This window comes from Urocitellus parryii, chromosome 3 (assembly GCF_045843805.1).
Source record: "Urocitellus parryii isolate mUroPar1 chromosome 3, mUroPar1.hap1, whole genome shotgun sequence".
Lineage (NCBI taxonomy): Eukaryota > Metazoa > Chordata > Mammalia > Rodentia > Sciuridae > Urocitellus > Urocitellus parryii.
Window position 1 is genome coordinate 17970961 of NC_135533.1, and position 21592 is coordinate 17992552.

A 21592-nucleotide genomic window follows, 5' to 3' on the forward strand; every position below is an offset into this window, starting at 1 on the left:
AATAACCTCCTTTCTCATAGGTTTTTTGAGGACTCGATGGTACAACATATCTAAGGGGCTTGCATATGGTACTTTGAATGATTTAAATATTCAATTACACTGTAGTTTCTGTCATCATCATGTAGTCTTATGGAGAGTAGGGAAGTTTGTTTTATCAATACTAAGTTGTTTCTTTTTTTTTTATTGGTTGTTCAAAACCTTACAAAAAAACCCCACTAAGTTGTTTCTAATACTTAATATCATGCACCTGGGTATAGTAGGTATTTAATAAACACCTGTTGAATAAATGAAGGAGAAAAGAATTAATGAAGAATCTAAGACATTACTGCTTCTAAAACAGATTTGAGAACTAGAAAATGATGAAGTATATACTGAATCAGTACAACGGAATTTCCAAAAGTCAACTAATACAGTTTTAACTTTGTTGCTTTCTCCTCAAGGAATACCTGGTGTCATTTGACCAATACTGGCAAGCTGAATAAGTTAGCAGCAGTCCATTTTTCAACTAACCCTCTCAGGATCACTTCATCCTGTCTGCTGCATATTCAGAAGATGATTATTAGCACACATACCCCATTTAAAACTCCTTAAAAATGATTACAGCTTATATGATAGAAACATTACAAATGTATGCCACATTAATTTTCCTTCATACATCTACAGCCCCAGAGAAAATGAACTGCTGACCTAAAAGTAAATATGAATGAAACCTTACCATTTTAGATTCATAAGTATAAAGGGCCTTTAAAAGAGGAGGCTGTGGAGTGAGTAAGCTCTGCAAAGTACGGTCATCTTCTACCAAGCTATCCACAAGGACCTTCAAATAGCCACTGTTAGAAAGATACAAAAGCCACTGCTGCTGCTTATCCACAGAGACAATCCGATCAAGGAGAGCCAGGGCCAGCATCTAAAGGAAGAATGAAACGAAGTCCAAACATGCTGATGGCTACCAAAATCAATAAGAATAATTGCCTTTTTTGAAAATAGTTACAAACTTTTCTCATAAGAAGGTTACTTGCAATAAAATTTCCTTATATTGTTTTCTTGAGAAGTTGAAACTATATGTATACAGAATCTCAATTTATTAATAAAAGACAAACTTTCAGGATGAAAGTTAAATTTCTGAACAAAATCTAACACATTAACATAATGGCATAAATATATTTTAGCTGCCCTTCAATAGATGAATGGATAAAGAAACTGTTGGTATATATACACGATGGAATATTACTCAGCATTAAAAGAGAACCAAATTATGGCATTTGCAGGTAAATAGATGGAGTTGGAGAATATCATGCTAAGTGAAATAAACCAATCTCAAAAAACCAGGGGCCAAATGTTCTCTAATAAGTGGATGCTAATAATCCATATGGCGGGGGTAGGTGCATGGGATAAGTGGAGGAACTTTGGGTGGGGCAAGGGGGACGGAGGAGGCAAAGGGGTAGGAAAGATGGTGGAATGAGATAGACATCATTACCCTAGGTACATATATGACTACACTAATTATGTGACTCTACTTCATACACAACCAGAGAAGTAAAAATTTTTGTTCCATTTGTGCACAATGAATCAAAGAATTTTCTATTATCGTGTGTAACTGATTAGAACTAATAATAAATAAATAAATGATGTATATATTTTAGCTGAACCTAGACATTTGCTTGTTAAAGTAGTTTTTTAAATATCTTTTTAAAATAATTCGAAAATTGTATGTATTATAGAAAACCTAGAAAAATATATAAAAAGTATACAATCTGATAAATATTAAGTTTTAAAACTTGACTCAGTTTACACATTCAGAAAGTCAAAAATACTTATTCAGTAACAATATTAACAGTTAATTTACCCTTCCAATCTCATGACCATCACAAGCATCTCGACAGACCACTTCCATAAGGGCAGCGCCATAACTCTCAATGATGGCTATGTTTTCTCGTTGTAATTTGCTAAATACATCTTCAGGAGCTGTCAGCCTTTCCCACATAGTTTTCTTTGCTAAAGAGTTAAAACAGAAAAAAACACTCAGTTTAGTAACTAAGTAATTATAACTCATATACAACAAAAAAAATCTTTCCATTACTACATGCACACAAAGGACTACTGACCACCAATTAGTCCAGCCAGGTGAACCTCACAAACACCATGCACATATCATGCTTGTGTACTAAAATAACAATGTATCACAAAAATAATAAACCATACTTAAATCAAAATAAATATTGAGACTCCAAGACAATCAATATCCTCTGTTTATCCTGTTATCTTTTATTGAGATTTTTGAGAAATTTGGCTAGAAAGGAACAGGTATAATGTAGACAAAAATCTTCTTCCAAAATTATAGGTTTTTTTTTTTGTTTGTTTGTTTTTAGACAGGTTCTCATTGTGTTGTCCAAGCTGACCTTGAACACAATGGGTGGCTTAGATGATCCTTTCACTTTAGTCTCCCCAAGTAGCTGAGACCAAAGGCATGTGCCCCCATGTCCAACACATTCTTATTCTTTATTATTTTTAGTTGAAGTACTTAGTAAAAACAAAAAGTACTTCCATTATAAGGGTGATTTAAATATTCAATGGTAATTAATAGTATGATCATACATTTCATATAAGATTCATGCAAACCTTAGAAAACATTTGTAAATACACCAAATAAAACAATATCCTACATATGAAATTAACCTTGTGATTTTTCTTCAACAACTACATAGCAGTTGTTTTTAAACTGGCATCTTGATAACTTCCTTTAACAAGCCATTTTTAAAGCATCAACTAAATATATACTGTGCAAAGGGAAGGGAGACACTGTACAACTCTGGATGACATATTTTGCTCAACAGAACTAGAGGTAAGTGAGAAGAGTTACAGAAGTAAATAAAGCTTACACTTTATTTGAGGGTATTTTTTTCCCTTACAGTATTCATGCGCTAATCTTCATAATTCTTATGAACTGAATATGTATCCTTGATTTTAGTCTTTAATGATTATGTTAAGATTCATTAATTATATGTGGGCTTAGCCAAAAGATGGAGAAGTGATTTTCTTTTTTAAAGTAATCATCTCTAAAAACAGAATAAGACTAGGAATTGATCCAATTCTACCTGCTTCTAAAGTATCTGGTTCATCTGGTCTTTGGGCAATTTGTAAGTAATAAAGCAGAGAGCCATATAGGTGAGTCCTCACTCGTTGAAATCCACCACCTGGGAAGATCAAATAGATGTAGGCATTTGAAAACCATTTTTTCAATTAAAGTTAAAACAAATTAAAAGTTGTAATTTATAGAAAATTTAGATTAAAAAAACCTGTCTTCAAAATGAAGTCTAACAGTTTCTTCAATATGATGTGAAGTGAAGAATCTCCAATAGAAGCAAAACCCACCAATGGGTTCTCTGCTGGAGGAGGTGAGGAGAAAGAACTATCAAGCATTAACGGATAATGGGCCTCTCTGGGTCCTGAAACCAATGGCTGCTTCTGTTCTGTGCGGACCGACTGGCTTAGGTGAGCAGTCAGGGTGAACACAGCACCAGCGACAACTGGCATTAATTCCTGTGCGGCTTCGTCATCCAGTATCTTAAAGTACAAAGGCAAAACAGAGTGAGGATCCTGCTTTCAGCTACCATTGACAAGTTTGTATATATTTAACTTTTCAACTACTAAAACAATATAAAAATGGAATATAAGTAACATTCAAAGGGAAAAAAGCTAATATATAGGGAGAAATTTAAATATGATGCAGAGAAACAGGTGCTCTTAACTAGAAGGGATTCCTATCAAAATTCCATTCCATAAGGATGTTTAATTTATTTGTTGTTGAAATTCACAGAAATGGTCTCACCACTAGGGTCTCATTCAGTAGGTGTGGAGAGTGATCTATCTATGTATATTTTTAAAAAGCTCGCTAGACAATTCTGATATACCTATAGTAGCTGGGAGCCCCTACTTAACAGAATTAATCCCTTTCTTAAACAAAGCCTTGAGACCGGTATCATACAACTCTATTTTACTTTCAATCTAAAATGGAAAATAAGAATGACAAACTATATTGTTTAAATGGCATATATTTGTTCAACCTTATGAACTATTTTAGGAAGCATGTCACCTTATCATGTACATCTTGTAAAATATCACGAATAATCAGTTGTCGATCCTCTGCCTGAATGAGGTCCTGGGGACAAGCTGTCAGTATAATTTCTACCAGCTGCCTCCATGACTCCAGCACATGCCGTTTTGCATGAAGACACTGCAGTAATTTGTTTCTTCCTACCACATACTGAAGAATAGTGCTGATTTCCTAAAGCCACAGAAATTGAAATGCTAGGTTAATACACAAAGGCAAATAATGTCTGTTATTAATAGGTTCCTGTCAATTATTCAGAAAACATTTATTCGAAAACCCACAATGCATACCAGGCAGCAGATATCTTTTCATGTTATTTTTGTGGCCAACACTATGAAACTTAACATATAAAGTTCTTTGTGATACAGAGGGATACAGGGGGAAGAGGGTGAGAGAGAGAAAGATGCAGGGACAGAGGTGGTATAGATGGAAATAAACTTTGTAACCCCATCTTTCTCCTTGCAATAGTCTTTTTATATTTAGTTTAGAGCCCTAGAATTGCTTACACACCAAGTTCAAATGCATGTTTTCCTAACACGTCTTTATTTCTGACTTTCTACTTGGCCTAGCCAGATGTGTTTCTATGTATAAGATTCTTCCCATCTGACCTCTTACCCATAACTCCCCTGACTTGTAATGAAAAAATGACTCTCCTCTCTCACTAATAGTCTAAATCCCTAACTTGCATATCAGAAAATTTATGTGATATACCAGATATTAAGCTTCAGTTCAGTTTATAAAAATTACAAAATCAAAAGTGAAAGACTCAGGCTGGGGTTGTGGCTCAGTGGCAGAGTGCATGCCTAGCATGTGTGAGGCACTGGGTTCAAATCTCAGTATCACATATAAATAAATGAATAAAATAATGTCCATCAACAACTTAAAAAAAATTTTTTTTAAAAGTGAAAGACTCCATGAAGGTTTAATTTTTAATGAGTTTTGTTTTGTCTTGCGATACTGGGATTATACCAGTGTCTTAACATGTGCTATGCAAGCAATCTACTTCTGAACTACATCCCGAGTCCTTTTTTACTTTATTTCGAGACAGGATCTCCCTAAGTTGCTGAAAGTGGTCTTGAACTTCAATTCTGCTGCCTTAACCTCCTGAGTAGCTGCAATTACAAGATGTAATCCACTGCACCCAGCAAATAATTAAGTAGTTTACTAATTGATGAACTAAAAGTCAATTTACAGTCTTGTCTTGTAACAAGTAACTTAGGTCATTTAAATAATTTAAAAAATAAAACTAACCTACTCAATAGAACTTACCTCCATTAGTAGTGGTCTCTGTCCTATGGCTGCCATACCCTGAAGAGCATTTACTTCAGCTACCAGAACCCTATGAAGAAGCTATAGAATTAAGGAAAAAAAGAACAACAGATGATTTCAGATACTGGTAGAAATAATAACCCCTAGTAATTACTATAAACTGGCTTAAAGGGAGTTTCAGATATCTCTACTCATAAACTAACAATGGCACTGTTCAATTTCCACACAAAAATACTAAGAATCTTTCACATTCCTGAAAGTAGTACCAAAGAGCCTCTATGGTAGTCAATAAAAGTGCCCTGGTTATCTTCTTCTTTCTGTGAGGACATTACCATTTGCCTGATAGAACATTAAGTAGTTAAAAACTCTCCATAGTACTAGTTCAGTGAAATAATTATGATAAGGAAGGAGATGGGGAACCTTTTAAACAATTAGTGTGGTCTATTAAGTTTTATTTCCTGGCTGTTTGATTAAAAAAACAATGAAACAAATAAACACACACACACACACACACACACACACACACACACACACACGAGACCAATAAGCTAGAAACCAAAATCTCTTTTGGGGGAGGGGTTGGATTAAGTTATACTTTTTCTTATGGATCAATGACCGAACCATTTGTACTCAGGATACTTAAAGCAATCCTCACCTTGACATTGCAGACTGTCTGTCCCCGTAAATTTTTATGTTCACAGTTAGCAATAACTTGTTCAATCTGGGCCCGATCAAAAAAATCCAACTGCAAAGGCTCAGGAATCTCCTGACTGAAGTCAATCGAGTCAAGAATACTTAGAATTTTTCGACGTACTAAAAATAAAAAGCAGTAAATCAATTGTACTTGGGGCATCTGAAGAGACAAACAAACCCTCAAACTCAGCTCACTCCAGGATTACTCTGTTCAGAAAGGGCAATAGTCTAGAAACTGAAGACTGTTGAAATCTAAATCTGATTTTATTTCTGTTATATCCACTTACAAAAATAATTTCCTTCTTATCCTATAACCCTAGCTATTAAAAACATTTATAAATGACAAATATTGCTTTACATAGTTTTTCTATACTAGTTCAGAATTTGCAGGCACAATAATCTCCATGAGTTTTAAGCAACTGGCTATGTCTACAAAATAAATGTATTATAAAATTAAAGGTTTACCTTTTGTAGTAGTGTCAAAGTGAAGGAACCCAGAAACAGACCTATTTTCATCTTCTGTTCCTCCTTCACCATCTGTTGGAGTATCAATAATAATTGATTGGAAAATAAAGAACAAACTCTTAAAACTACATTTCTTTGAATATGACAAAACATTGTGCATTTTATTTTTAGGTCACTGTGTCTAGGTCAAAAAGCCCTTTGCTAATGAAATTCAAATGCCAACACTGATGAAGACTCACCAACATTCATCTAATTCTTTCCATCCCTATACTATCATCCACAATTTTAAAGAGGATAATCACAATTTCAAAACTGGTAAGATCCAATTATGATAAAGAAATGATTCAAAACCTTATCTTTAATTCACATGTGTAAGACATACTGAAATAACTTTGGTCAGCTGGATAGTGGCGCACACCTGTAATCCCAGCGACTCAGGTAGCTGAGACAGGAAGACCATGAGTTCAAAGACAGCCTCAGTGAAAAGGAGGCGCTAAGCAACTCAGTGAGACCCTGTCTCTAAAGAAAATACAAAATTGGGCTGGGGATGTGTCTCAGTGATTGAGGGCCCCTGAGTTCAATCCCCAGTACCTGGGGGGAAAAAAAAAAAGCAAAATAGCTTAGGTCACCCTGGCTCAGTATGAGAAACTCAACAAAACACTTTGTATATAACTGTATTGTGGATGTTTAAAACAAAAATAAAATGACAACCATGGGATGATCTTAAATTTTACGTTTTTCTTTCTCTCCCCCCCCCCCCCCCATACTGGGGCACTTGACAACTGAGCCACATCCCCAGCCTTGTTTTGTATTTTATTTAGAGACAGGATCTCACTGAATCGCCTTGCTGTTGCGAGGCGGGTTTTGAAATAACGATTCTCCTGTCTCAGTCTCCCCAGCCCCTGGGATTACAGCCTGTGCCACCACACCCAGCTTAAATTTTATGTTTTGTTTGGTAGTTTGGTACCAGGATTGAATCCAGAGGTGCTTAACTACTGAGCCATATTTCCACCAGCCCTTTTTATTTTTTATTTTGAGACAAGATCTTGCTAAATGGCTTAAGGCCTCACTAAGTTGCCTGGGCTAGCTTTGAACTTACAATCTTCTTGCCTCAGCTTCCTGAGAAGCTGGCTCATAGGCATGTGCCACTGCACTGGCTAAATTTTGTGTTTTAAGGAAAAATATTCTCATAGTGGAAAGAACTTGTTTGGTTGACAATCACATACTTAGCATAAAATCCAGATTTGCACTTGGATTGACAAAGACCAGTTATGAGTACAATAAAACAAGTGTCAAAATTCACACATTCACCTGAGTATGGTTTCACTGGCATGTCATCTAGTAAGAGGTGTAGGAGCCTCTGGGTATGAGATCGCTGGCGATTCAGAGAAGTAACTCTTAGTTCTATTGAAGCTGTCTTCATAAGCCATGACATTTGGTTCAACATAGAGATTTCATATTCTGAAATTTAAACATATAAATTTAATTTCTTACAGTAATAACACAGGATCAGAACAGACCTAAATATCCATAACTCATCAGATATTTTCCCATGTAAAGAAGCCAATTTATGAAACTTGGCAACATCATATTACTCTGTAAAATTCTAAAAGAAAAAGAGATACAAAGGGAGAAAAAGTAACACAGTATATATCTATAAAAGATAAGCTAAAACAAATGAAGAATAAGAGAATCAAGTTTTCATTACCAGGATAATTTCATAAGGCTCTTCTAAGTCTGCAATTATGTAATATTAATACATAATATTTTATTTTGAAGAGTATTTTCAAATATATATCTCATAAAAACTATCATAAAATTCACATATTTAAAGTTAAACCCATACTGCATCAATTTTATGATTTTTAAAATATAATTAAGAACATTTGATTTAACATATAACTAGGGGTAGGAATTACATATATGAGGAGTTTTGAATTCAGTATTATTTTTATATGCTTGCCTTTGAAGTCCTAAATGATAATAGTGTAAACATAAAACTCACCAAATATCAATATTTATAGACTGATGCAAAGCTGATCAATTTTTTTAAAAAACCCATACCATAATGAGTAAATATTAACTATTCTTTTTGATTAGCTAGGCATATAAAGAGTTTTACTGGATGCAGTGGTACGTACCTATAATCCCAGCAATTCTGGAGATTTAGTCAGGAGGACTACAAGTTCAAGGCTAGTCTTGGCTGGCTATCTTATATATCTTATGTTATGTTATCTTTATATCTATCTATCTGGTACCAGTGATCTATCTATCCATCCATCTATCTGGTACCAGGATTGAAGCCAATAGTGCTTAATCACTGAGCCCACCCTCCCAGCCCTTTTTAATTTTTTATTTGGAGACCATCTTACTAAGTTGATTAGGGCTTCTCTAAGTTGCTAAGACTGGCCTCAAACTTGTAATACTCTTGCCTCAGCTAGGATTATAATTATGCGCCTAGCTAGCTTTGGTAATTTATTGAGACCCTGCTTCAAAATAAAATACAAATGCTAGAGATGTAGCTCAGTGGTACAGTGCCCTGGGTTCAATTCCCAACAATGGAGGGAAGAGAGGACAGGGTTTCTAAAAGCTTTTTATATAAACAAAATCTCAGGACTAAAAAATAAGAAACTTATTTTGAAAATGAAGTGCAAAAAGGTTTTGCCATTAAATAATTCCCAAAGGTGTCACTCTTAAAAGTAAGTTAGGGGCTGGGGTTGTGGCTCAGTAGTACAGTGCTCGCCTAGCATGTGGGAGGCACTGAGTTAGATCCTCAGCACCACATAAAAAATGAAATACAGATACTGTGTCCACCTATAACTAAAAAATAAATATTAAAAAAAAAAGTAAATTAGAAGCTTCCAGTTACTAATAATAGAAATTTATTGGTATAATTTGTGAGCCTCAATTTCCTAAAATAAAAAGATAATATAAAGTAATTTTTTAAAAAACATAATAAGCCATATGGTCTGGATATAAACTGAATTCAGAAAATTGTTAAATATTAATCAAGAAAAAAGTAGAATTCTAATGATACTTGGTCTGTGATAATTATTATCCATCTTATGTTTTTCACTAGAAACAGTTTTCAAATTTTTATTTTAAGACATAAATATGACTACACACCAAAAAAGTAAACCAAGAGTTGTGTAATCACTTTCAGTCAAAAAAATGTAAATTTCCTCCATCATTTTTTTAATCTAAAAATTTTCTTATCCCTTTCAACACAATCTTTAAATTTTGTTAGTAAAAGAATCAAATTCTGGGGGCTGGGGTTGTAACTCAGCAGTAGATTGCTCACCTAGCACATGAGAGGCACTGGGTTGATCCTCAGACCCACATAAAAATAAATAAATAAACAAACAAATAAACAAATAAATAAATAAAGTGAAAATATTAAAAAAAGAAGAAGAAGAATCAAATCCTGTCCATAGTAAGATATGTTTAAATAATCTTATGATAGAAGTTAAAATGTCAGGCTTCTCAATCACAAATTACAAAAGCAATCCACAATAACACAAATGCAAAGTAACAAAATCAAAACAGAATTCCATAAAAATTATAACTGCTCCCCTCAAACACTGTATAAATCAAATCACTCATCATGAGCTTATAAATTTGTTAAAAAAGATTTAACATCCCTAATCCAAAAATCCCAAATTCAAAATGCTCTAAAATTCAAAATTTTTGAGTGCCAAGCAATAGAATACTCTACATCTGACCACATGTGATGGGCTGCAGTCAAAATATACGTATACTAAAATGATTGTGTAAAATTACCTTCAGATTATGTGCATAAGATGTACATAAACATAATTAAATTTACACTTAAGAAACTTGGGTCCCATTTCCAAGAGATCTCATATGCATATGCAAATATTACAAATCAAAAAATATTCAAAATCTCAAACACTTCTGGTACCAAGTATTTCAGATAAGTGATACCCAACCTATAATAGCAAAAGAAAATAATGGCCTACCTTTGTTAGAGAAAGGGAGATGTTGCAGCTGAGAAAATAAGAAATCCTGGCTGGTTCTCAAATATCTCATAGTAGGACCAGATGTATCAGAGCAAGCACATAACTGGTATATCACCTAATGAAATAAAAGAAAATCCTTAAATCAGTCTTTTTTGTGTGTTATCTGGAAGACATTTGTTTTAAGATAACAAAATATTAACTTAGAGCTACTACGAGAAAAATTAAGACACATCAACAACTCAAACAACATGGATAAAACCAGGTACAAAATATAAACTCTAATTTATAAATGTCCTTAGCCAAGTAGCTCAAGAAAAGAAAAAAAAAATACATATATATAGATTGAAATATAAATTGAAAGTGCTGACATATAACTAATTTAAAAAACATTTAAAAATATTTGTCAATACATGTGCATATAGTTTGGTTTTAGTATTTTAACTATTATAGTAGCAAGTTACTTAGCATTAACTTCTCAGAACCACACTTCATTTCAACCTCAGGAAGATAAAACACCAAAACTGAACAAATTACAAAAATTATAAAGATATGCAAACTCAGCTATATAAATTCTAAACATAAATTTAATTGAAAACAACAGATTTCGGGGAAAAGTTTTTTTATACTGAATGTAAAAAAAGATGACTAGAGCTAATACATAAGAGCTCCATCATGTATGAGAATATCACAAAGATCTAATAAACAAAAATGGCAAAAACACTGTATATGAGGAAAAATAAATCAAAATTTTAAAAATATATCATCTTTTCTTCAGCAATAAACAATAATTAACCTAGGCATGATGGCATGTGTCTATAGTCCCAGGTAGCTGGGGAGCTAGGTAGGAAGATCACTTGGGTCCTAGAGTTTTTGGCCAGCTTAGGCAACATAGCAAGGTTCCATCTCTTAAAAATATAAATGAATGAATAAATAAATAAATAGGGCAATAATAATCCATAGCTCATAAATCAACAAAAATTCTTATTGTAAAATGCAAATCATGGTATTTGGCAAACTAGCAGTAGAAAATTTCATTCATTTGTGATTCATTTTATAAACATTTATTAAATGTTTTCCACTAATAGACTCTTTATTGTCATCTATTATCAGTACCATTAATACAAGTTAAAATCTAAAGTCGTAAAACTATGCCTTCTGACCCTACATAATTGATACTCAATTATTTATAGATTCTGTATTTGCTTTAATGCTTACATGCTAAAATTTATTTGTAACCTCCAAATCAATACTCAAAGTACTTGAGGCAGAGTACTGAAAAATTTCAACCAGCTTATACTCAAGCAAAGCAATACTCTCTTCGCCTTCCTATTCTAATTCTATATTGCAAACAAGTCTTTTTTGTGGTCTACTTAGAACCACCTTTTTCTCATTTTTGTGCTTTTTGCTGTTTAAAACAGTCCAAACACAGTTTTGAAATGCTGTTTAGTGTTCCTAAGCCCAAAAAGGCTAAGGTGAAAAACGTGTGTAAAGATAAATGTCACACAGGCATTTTTGGAGAAAAACTATAAGACAAACTTGATATAAACAAGAGTTCCAGTGCTATTTGCCCAGAGTTCAACGTTAAGGAATAAACAATATATACTACATAAGGTGTTTTTTTAAACAGAAATATATGTGAAAACAAGATTATGGATTCATTAGTTGAGGAGAATACTAGGATCCACAGTTTGTAGGAATCTAGTCCTCTATTTTTCCTAGGAGCTCAGGATTTATCCCTTCAGTGTTCAAATGACTCCTTAAAATATAACTACTAAGAATAATGAGAACTAACTGCAAATCCATGTCTGGAAATATATTCTTTTGGCAGCATGGTGGTGGGGATAATATATTCTTAAGTAAAATATAAAACAACCCAAAGTAACTGAAGAAGTTCACCAGACCAAAGTTAAAATTGGGAAAAAAACCTAAATGTAATTTACACTACAGCAAGTATAATATAGAAAGTATATATAGAGAGAGGGTGTAAAAGGACACATGTGTACTGAATACAACTAAATAAACACTAAGTATACTCAAGGAAAAGACCAAAAGGAAAGGCCAGGTATAAAGCAAACAGTTCTGCTATAGTTGTATGCTTGTTTTTTGAGATTGTTTTGATATTCTATAAATAAAGCCTTAAACTAATACTTAACTTCTCAAAACAAAATTAAGTAAAATACAGTAAGACACTCTAGAATGTGAGAGAAGTAACAATAATTTGGCAGAAAAACCTGGTTTCTAACATCGTACAATCAGGAGCTAGAGTAAGGCATGTGCTCTCCAGTCTCTCAGACCTTTCTCCCCCTCCATGCCCCTTTCCTGACTTAAACCTGGCTTCATTCACTTTCTAACAATTGCTTCTACCTATATATCAAGTTCTACAACACTGCACTAAAGTTTGCTCTGACATTAAGGAAGAATTAAATTTGATTCACAGAAACACCTAGCTACAGTATAGTGCAGTGAAAGGATGTTTGGACAGTCTGAAAACAGAAGTAAACAGTGAAAAATTACAAACAGAAACACAGAAAAACAGAAAATGTCAATGAGAGGTTAAGGATGCATTTCTTATAAAAATGTGAATCACCGTACCCATTGAGTCACATAAAGTCTAGTTCTTAAAATACTTATTAAAAGTAGAAAAAGACAAAAGTTCTCATAATTTTAACTTCACGTTACCCTGACTTTCTACCATCTTACATAGCTGTAGGACTTCATGACATGGCTCTTAAAAGGTATTTCCATGCTGGGGTTGTGGCTTAGTGGCAGAGCACTCACCTCGCATGTGGGAAGCACTGGGTTTGATCCTCAGCACCACATAAAAATAAATTAATTAAAGGCATCATGTCTATCTACAATTTTTAAAAAAAAAGGCATTTCCACTTGTAGTCTCAATTTAGTCTCACAACAGCCCTTTCAACAAATTGAAAAACTCAAGATCTGTAGAAGTTGCATGACACGCCCAAGGTGACTTAAGTTTGTTCCCAAGCAGAGACAGAAACCACAGGTCTTACCCAAATCCACTGCTCTGATCACCAAAAAGAGCTACTTTGTATATGACACTATTTAAGTTTCTACACTACCTGGTCAAAAATCAAAAACAAACAAACAAAAAAACAGCTAATTTCCCTCATTTTCAAGTGATTAGTAACTTCAGATTTATAAGACTTGGGAGTCTGTAATTTACGGATTTTATCCAAAAATGAAAGTCTGGTCAAACAACTAAATGAGCTCATTTTAATTCAGTCTCACTGTTATACTGTCCTACGCTCAGATATCTAAACAAATTTCTTCTACTCAGTCTTCAGAATACCTGGTAACACAGCTCAGCCAGTTGAGGAGATTCTCGAACTGCCACTGGACCTGTTCTCCCATCTGTTCCTTTCTCCAGGATGTTTAGGATGGCATGCAGGCACGTCCGAGGGCAACCTAACACTCCTACATGAAACCAAAAGAACATTCAACTTTTCTTGTAGAATTTCTTAGCCTGTCTTTGTAACAAATTCTATAAACATGCAAATAAATGCACTGCTATAAAACTCTTCCAAATCTGATACACAAAATTAATAACTAAGGCCAATTCTCTAAACCTCCATTTACTACTTCCTCTAAGTCCTAAAGATTGACCCATCATATTATCTTTCACTTATCTGTTTTTTTGAATGAATTACCATATGAGCACAAATTCAGTAAGAGACCACGCAGATACACAAATATAGCAACAAACAAATGCCCATATGTCTTATAGTTATACCTGGATCCTGTAAGTTTGTAGTACTGACAGGTTTCTTCAATTCAAAGCCCAACAAGTAGAGAGCAAGATTGGGTGGATTGCGTTCCAGAGAGGTGATGAGAAGATTCAAGATGTGGATTCTTGTTTCATGACGGATTACAGCTAATTTCTTTTCCATTTCTGATCCTTAATGTGGAAATCACAACATATTATGAAACAATACCAGGTTAACAAAAATCAAAAATAAAATTACAATATGAGCCAGACATGGTAGTGGAACATGCCTGTAATTCTAGCAACTCAGGAGGCTAAGGTAGTTCAACTTCATCCCAAGTTGAAGGCTAGCCTGGGCAATTTAAGAGACCCTGTCTCAAAATTTAAAAAAATATAAAGAACTTGGGCTGGGGATGTTGCTCAAGCGGTAGCGCGCTCGCCTGGCATGCATGCGACCCGGGTTCGATCCTCAGCACCACATACCAACAAAGATGTTGTGTCCGCCGAGAACTAAAAAAAATAAATAAATATTTAAAATTCTTTCTCTCCTCTCTTTAAAAAAAAAAAAAAAACTGGGTATGCTGCTTAGTAGTAGAGGTTATGACAAAAGTTTCCCTAATCTCCATGTTCATTTTAGATTACCAGATTAGCCATTATAAAGGTCTGATTTATTTAAGAAAGAATCCTAAAGCATGGTGGTGCATGCCTATAATCCCAATGATTTAGGAGGCTGAGGCAGGAGGATTGTTGAGTCTAAAACCAGCCTCAACAACTTAGTTAAGCCCTAAGCAACCCAGCAAGATCCTGTCTCAAAATAAAACATAAAAAAAGCCTTATACACTTATTCTAGCAAATCCTCAATTTGTCTTATATCACCACTAGACAGTTAAGAGTTCCAGATTTTATTCTTTATGTTAAACATACATATAAAGTAAAAAATAGCCGGCCATAGTGACACACGCCTGTCATCCCAGTGGTTTGGAAAGCTGAGGCAGGAGGATACCAAGTTCAAAGCTAATCTCAGCAATTTCACAAGGCCCTAATCAACTTAGCAAGACCCTGGCTGTGTATAAAATATAAAAAGGGCTGGGGATGTGGCTCAGTGATTAAGTACCTTTGGGTTCAATCCCTCATACCAAAAAAAAAAAAAAAGCAAAATAAAAAATAAGGATGTTAGATAATCTGAGGCATACCCTCTTCTAGACGTACAAATTCTTCTGTATCTTCACTATCCAAACACTCCACAAATCCAGCCATCAGTTTCTGGCTTACACTCTAAGGTCATATAAACAAACAAACAGAAAAAAAAGGATAAATTAATAAAATGTTTCTAAATATTAGAGAAACTATGATAAATATGGTTTAACTATAAACATCTGTCTGGAAAAAATAGGCAAATCTACTCCAAGTAAAGTTTGTAGGTTTTAGATTTTGGTTATATTTAGAAAACTCAATTCCTTAAATTTTTTTTAAGTTAGCATTCTTTGGAAATAAACTAGTAAAGATTTTAAGAAGTTATTGATTCTAAAACTTTTGCTTGTCTAATTTTCCTTCCAAAAAATCAAATTATTACCTTAAAAATAACTTTAAATTGTTGTTTCATGATGTCTTCATTGTATTTTCAGTGTTCTGAGATCTTAGCCAAAATATAAAATTAAGATTCTCATCTTCTTTCTAGAAAAGCATCACCTAACTTATATGTCCTGACTGATTTCTCCTTTAGAAATCTAGCAGGATGTTAAGATGGATTCAATAATTTAAACTAAAATGAGTGTCAGCAAGCCAAAAATCTTCATATCCCCTGATTATCCCATAATTCCACAAATCCACAGATTAGACATATATGCATATAAATAATGCTGCTCAACCTGGGTAGTACCACCAATCCACAGGACACTGTGGATGTGGAGCCATTTTAAGTTACTCCTGACATGTAGTGGCAGGGGAACCAGTGATGTTAAAGGTCTAGCAGAGTGTCAATTAAAGATCTGTCCCACCCAAAGCGAAAATGCTAGAAGAACTCCTGTTTTAAAACACTGTGAAGAAGGACAAAATCCTTTAGTTAAAGGAGTGATTTCTGAAGTAGAGATACAATAAGATAAATGTCTAAAAAGGAAATTAAAGGAGTCCCTAATAGGAGTCTATTCAGTGTATAGAAACACAACTATTATGAATTGAATAAAAACACTCTACAGTGTAACATCACATGAAGTGACACAGATGGGTTCACCAGACAACCACAGATGTGGACAGCTTATAATAGTTAAACACATTCAGAAATATAGAGGCTCACTTAGAATAGAAGCAACTAATAGGATGAGACTTAAAAACAAACAGAAGTTGTGTCCACAAATTCCATCATTTTACATGTGCTTAGAGTAGAGCCATTTTGAAAAAATATTTTTTAGTTGCCAATGGACCTTTATTTTATTTTATTTATATGCGGTGCTGAGAACCGAACCCAGTGCCTCACACATGCTAGGCAAGCACTGTACTACTAAGCCACAACCTCAGACCCAGAGTACAGCCATTTTGTAAGCTACAGGGCCACATACTATGTATAGTGTATGTAGTATACCTGTGACAAGTACAACCAAGTACTTATTCTTGGAGAATTTTTCCACAAACAAGAATATGGTTTCTCCACAGATACTGTGACTTCTGTCAGAATGCACCAAAAACAACATCAGTTACCTGGTCATGTGTGAAATCTCCAACCAATTTTATTTGAATATTGGAGTTGCAAGAGATACAGCAGAGGATCTTGGCACTTTCAAAAGCCAGTTCTGGATTAGTATTACCATGATACAGGTATCTTTAAAACAATAAAACGTTGGATGAACAATGTGATCAAACTTGGTTTCCCATCATTTCACTAAACAAAGTTTAGAACCAGGGATTCCCCAACCCACAGAGCACTTTGGGGTAAATCAGAAAAAGATATCCACTTCTAGTTAGGAACAGCCTGTCTTAGGTTAAATTGTGTCCTTCCAAAATTCCTACATTTAGTCCTAGTAGGATATTAGCATACGTAGCAAATCAAGTAAAGATGAAGTCACTGAAGAAGGCCTTAAAGACTGGTGATCTAATAGAAATTGGGGATTTGGACACACAGATCACCATGTGAAACTCAAGTGAGAGATCATGGTAATGCTTCTGTAAGCCATAGAACACAAAACCATCAGAAAGCTATGATACATGTATGGAGAAAGATGTTTACTTCCTATCCAGCCCTATTCTACAACACCCAGTTACCAGGCAGAAAGCAAATAATAATGTGTATTTCAACCTCAAATATTTTTAGGATACAGAATTAGGGAGAAATTTTGAGATTCAGTTACTAAAATCAAAAGGGCTAGAAAAAGCAAGATTAAAAGGCCAATAATAAGGGATGCATTAGAGATCCAACAAGATTTAGAAATCAAAGTTAAATGCTCATCTGATTCATATCATCATTTCTCTACCTATGAATGTAACTTACCTTGCAATGTTTACTACATTATCTGCCTTTTTAGTTCTGGGATTAATTCCCTGCAATAGCTGTTCTAAAGGAGAGACTATGAGAGCCAGCTGACTCTCTCTTAGAAGATCCATGAAGAGATTTTCCTTTTGCAGAGTAAGGTTGAGAAGTGCAAGGCAATGCTGCACTGCTTTCTCCAGGTGTTTCTTCCCTGAAACCCAAAAATGAAAGTTAAAGCCAGGTGCAGTGGTGCACACCTGTTATCCCAGTGGCTCAGGAGGTCGAGGCAGGAGGATCACAAGTTCAAAGCCAGCCTCAGCAACTTACCAAGTTACCAGCCTCAGCAATTTACCAGCATCCCAAGCTTAATTTAAGTTTAAAATTTTGCCAAGGCCCTAAGCAACTTAGACCTAAGCAAGACCCTGTCTAGAAAAAAAAGGGGGGGGGGAGTGGGTAGGTGGGTGGTGGTGGTGGTATACAGGTAATATAGCTCAGTGGTAAAATATGCTGTGTTCAATCCCAGGACTGGGGAGAAAATACTGTCATTTACAGAAGAATAAACTGTTTTTAAAACGTAACGACTTTTAGGTACATACCAGGAAAAGGGGCATAGGTATCAAGCTGTTTAACTCCTTCTTCCAGTAAACTAAGAGCAAGCTCCAACATTGGTGACTCATTCAAAAGATGATACATTAGACTAAAGCCAGGTGGTTTATAGGCTATAATTTCTTCTCCTAGATAGAACACAATAGTTGCAATGATGATGAATTAGTATTTTTGTCACATCCTAGTTTTCTATGAAATCATGAGATGTATAAATTCAATGGGATTTACACAAATGAAGGTAATTTCAATTTAGAGACAGTGACATAAGCTATATAAAGTAGTAACAGTACTATAGACTATAACAGTACAGAGGAGTAATTCCCAAAAGGGAATTCCCATTTCATATAACAATTAGTCACCCATTAGGTTAAATCATTAAAGAATCCATAATGTAGTGCCCTTTATCTTCCATTCAAATTTTACTTTATTTTCTCTTGAAGAAAATAACTGAGATGATTAAAATAATGAAACAAAACACTACTTTAGCTTGTAAATATAAATTTGAATTTACAGCTATTTATAACTTATAAATTTTATGAGTTATAAATAGCTTTATAAATAGTTGACACCTTGTTTGAAAAGTGACAAATTACCTTGTAGCTCCACAAACTGGTCCACAAAATCTTCAAGCTGAGGCTCATAATCTCTGAGCAGTTTATAAAATACCTCTAAGACAACCTCAGCAACTTCCCACTACAGAAAGAAACAAATATTTTAATAACAGTAAAATAGACCAAGGTAGTAGCCTTGCCAGGCTTTGTATTCCTATCATTTTTCTCTGAAAAATGAGTAAAGTCCCCTATTATTATTTCCTGCCTCAGCATCCCAAGCTTAAAAGTTTTAAAAGTTCTATACAAATAAGGGGAAAATATTTACATCAAAGGATGAACGTATACAGCAATATACATGGTAAAATTAAAACTTTTTAATACTTTAAAAATCTATGGCACAGAATTGGCATAAGATTGGTACTAGACAGGATGGTTGTTGAAATTATTTTCTTAAAATAATTCGTTCTTATATAGTTAATTTTATCAAGGCTGAATTTTGGAATGGGACTACAGGATGACCAATTTTTATTACTTTAAAATTATTTACGTTTTGTATTTTCCAAAATTTTCAAGAAAATTTATTCAAGTAAAAAGATATATCAACACATGATGAATTTTCGAATTAATACCTTTAAACATTGCCTCTAACACACTATATTTATTATTTATCTCAGTGCAAACCACTGTTTCTGTGAAAAGTTGCTGTCCTAAAAATAGAGTTAAAAGAAGACTTTTAAGTAAAATAAATTCTAAGAATTGAGGGAAATATTTTCAGGTAAATATGTGGGGGTAGAACAAAAATCAATGACAAAAAACATTTGAGAAGTAGCTACATATGGATGAAAAAGAATAACATCCGGAAAGAACGTGGCTGACTAGAGCTCTAAACACTTAAGTCATTGACCTTTTTAAGAAAAGACAGATAAGATATTTAAAACAAGTCCAAAAAAGTGTCAGAACATTTTTTTGAAGATACTGCAATGATCAGCACCCATTAATCACCTAAAATGACTTTATTAATGAAGTATGGCTGCTGTTAATGTTTTCATCAGATCAGAAAATTTATGTGAATAAGATAGCTTACATAAAATGTATTCCCTTTCAAATGTGTATTTTTATTATAAGAAAAACAAAAATTATAAAGCAATTGACAAAAAATAAAATTCAGTTATTTGTGATTATTATTAGAAATAAGCTTTTTCGACTGATAGGGGAAGGAATAAGCAAACTATGCTACATACAAATAACGAATGTTATACAATAACTAAAAAGACTACTTTCAAAGAATCATTAATGATATGAAAAATATTCGTGAAGCTAAGTGGCAAAAAAGGAACATAAAGCAGTCTATTAGCTCAAATGTTATTTAAGCATATATGAATAGAAAAAAGATTAATAATAATCCTTCTTTTGGCAATAGGGTTATGAGTAATAACATTTCTACTTAAATTTTCCAAATTGCCCCAAATTAGCAGGAACTAAACTATTTTTATAATCATTTTGGAACCCCATCAGGTTCCAAAACAACAAACTATAAAAATAAAGCAGAAATGTTCCTACAAGATACAGCCAAGGGTATTCTATGAACTAATAAATAGTATTATAGACTAACGTGAATTACATCAGAACCTGGAATGGTCTCTTACATAGCTTAGTGGTTATGAGCTTGGATCTGGAATTAGAGTACTAGGTTAAAATCCTGGTCCTGGACCTTAAGCAAGTTCCTTAACCTTGCTAAGCCTCCATCTGTAAAATGGGAATATTAATAGTACCTGCCTCAAGATAATACTGGAATTACATAAAATGATATATAAGCTCAGTGGTATCTTATAAGCAGAGTCAATGTGTGCATAATGTCAGTGCTCCCTCAGCCTTCAACCATGGCAGCCACACCTAATGGTTCATAATACTTCTTTTCCCACTATGCCAACACTCCGCAACCCTCAAACACTAACAGATAAAATTTGAGCAAGTTTAAACTTCCTTTAATCCCTGAACTAACTCATCCCAATAAGGGAAGTGTGTTTTCAACAAAGGTATAACATTTGTGGTTCAATTTTAGTAAAAATATGCTCAACTAAGGATCTAAATATCTACATGACTATAAACTCATATAAATTACTGATTCCTAAATGTTAGTGCTTTGATGTTAATGCCCAAACTTATTTCTAATGCACAAAAATTAACCCAAAGACATTTGAGAATGAAGACTAAATTTTACTAACTTTCAGAAACCAGAATGAATTTACAGCCTCTTTCACCTTGGATAAAAGAAAATGCAACAATAAATGTATAAGGAGAAATAAGTTTTTCTCCGAACATAACCTTTTCAGCTGCTCTTCGGTAAGCTCTTGTGCGGAATCGGAGAAACACAGAATCTCTAAGAAATTGCAAATAAGGATCAAAGCCAGGGGGCCGAAGACCAGCACCCAAATTAGAAGGAAATGAGCTCTCCACCAAGGTACTAATAAGCTGGCAAAAGGCCCGAGTCAATGGGTATTCTTCACATCGGGATTCTATTTCATTGAGCTCAACCTTTAAAGAAAAAAATAAAGAAAATCTGACAATACAGAACTAACAGCTGTGTAGTGCAGACCATTTTACAGAAATTAATTAATAGTACTATATTACAACAAAAGATAAATAACAGAGATTACTAATTTTTCACTGAGAGGAAAAATAAAAGTATTATATCAATATAGATGGGTCAACTGAAAGAATTTCAAATTC

At 33.9% G+C, this 21592-nt stretch overlaps 1 protein-coding gene and 1 long non-coding RNA gene across 2 annotated transcripts in view; both read right to left on the bottom strand.

The window, feature by feature from the left end:
• LOC113189665 (uncharacterized) overlaps positions 1 to 21592 on the bottom strand; it is a 173128-nt gene that overhangs the window by 46087 nt on the left and 105449 nt on the right. The gene's annotated exons all lie outside the window — the stretch shown is intronic.
• Nup205 (nucleoporin 205) overlaps positions 1 to 21592 on the bottom strand; it is a 68765-nt gene that overhangs the window by 20185 nt on the left and 26988 nt on the right. Inside the window, exons 15-32 of the mRNA XM_026398568.2 lie at positions 21188 to 21397; positions 18905 to 19004; positions 18302 to 18439; positions 17727 to 17916; positions 16940 to 17060; positions 15439 to 15520; positions 14273 to 14437; positions 13832 to 13956; positions 10519 to 10633; positions 7850 to 7999; positions 6539 to 6610; positions 6036 to 6193; positions 5381 to 5461; positions 4094 to 4285; positions 3297 to 3564; positions 3096 to 3194; positions 1847 to 1995; positions 716 to 907 (exon numbers count right to left, since the gene is read on the bottom strand). Of these exons, the coding sequence (XP_026254353.2) occupies positions 716 to 907; positions 1847 to 1995; positions 3096 to 3194; positions 3297 to 3564; positions 4094 to 4285; positions 5381 to 5461; positions 6036 to 6193; positions 6539 to 6610; positions 7850 to 7999; positions 10519 to 10633; positions 13832 to 13956; positions 14273 to 14437; positions 15439 to 15520; positions 16940 to 17060; positions 17727 to 17916; positions 18302 to 18439; positions 18905 to 19004; positions 21188 to 21397 (2607 nt within the window). The remainder of the gene's footprint in view (positions 1 to 715; positions 908 to 1846; positions 1996 to 3095; positions 3195 to 3296; positions 3565 to 4093; positions 4286 to 5380; positions 5462 to 6035; positions 6194 to 6538; positions 6611 to 7849; positions 8000 to 10518; positions 10634 to 13831; positions 13957 to 14272; positions 14438 to 15438; positions 15521 to 16939; positions 17061 to 17726; positions 17917 to 18301; positions 18440 to 18904; positions 19005 to 21187; positions 21398 to 21592) is intronic.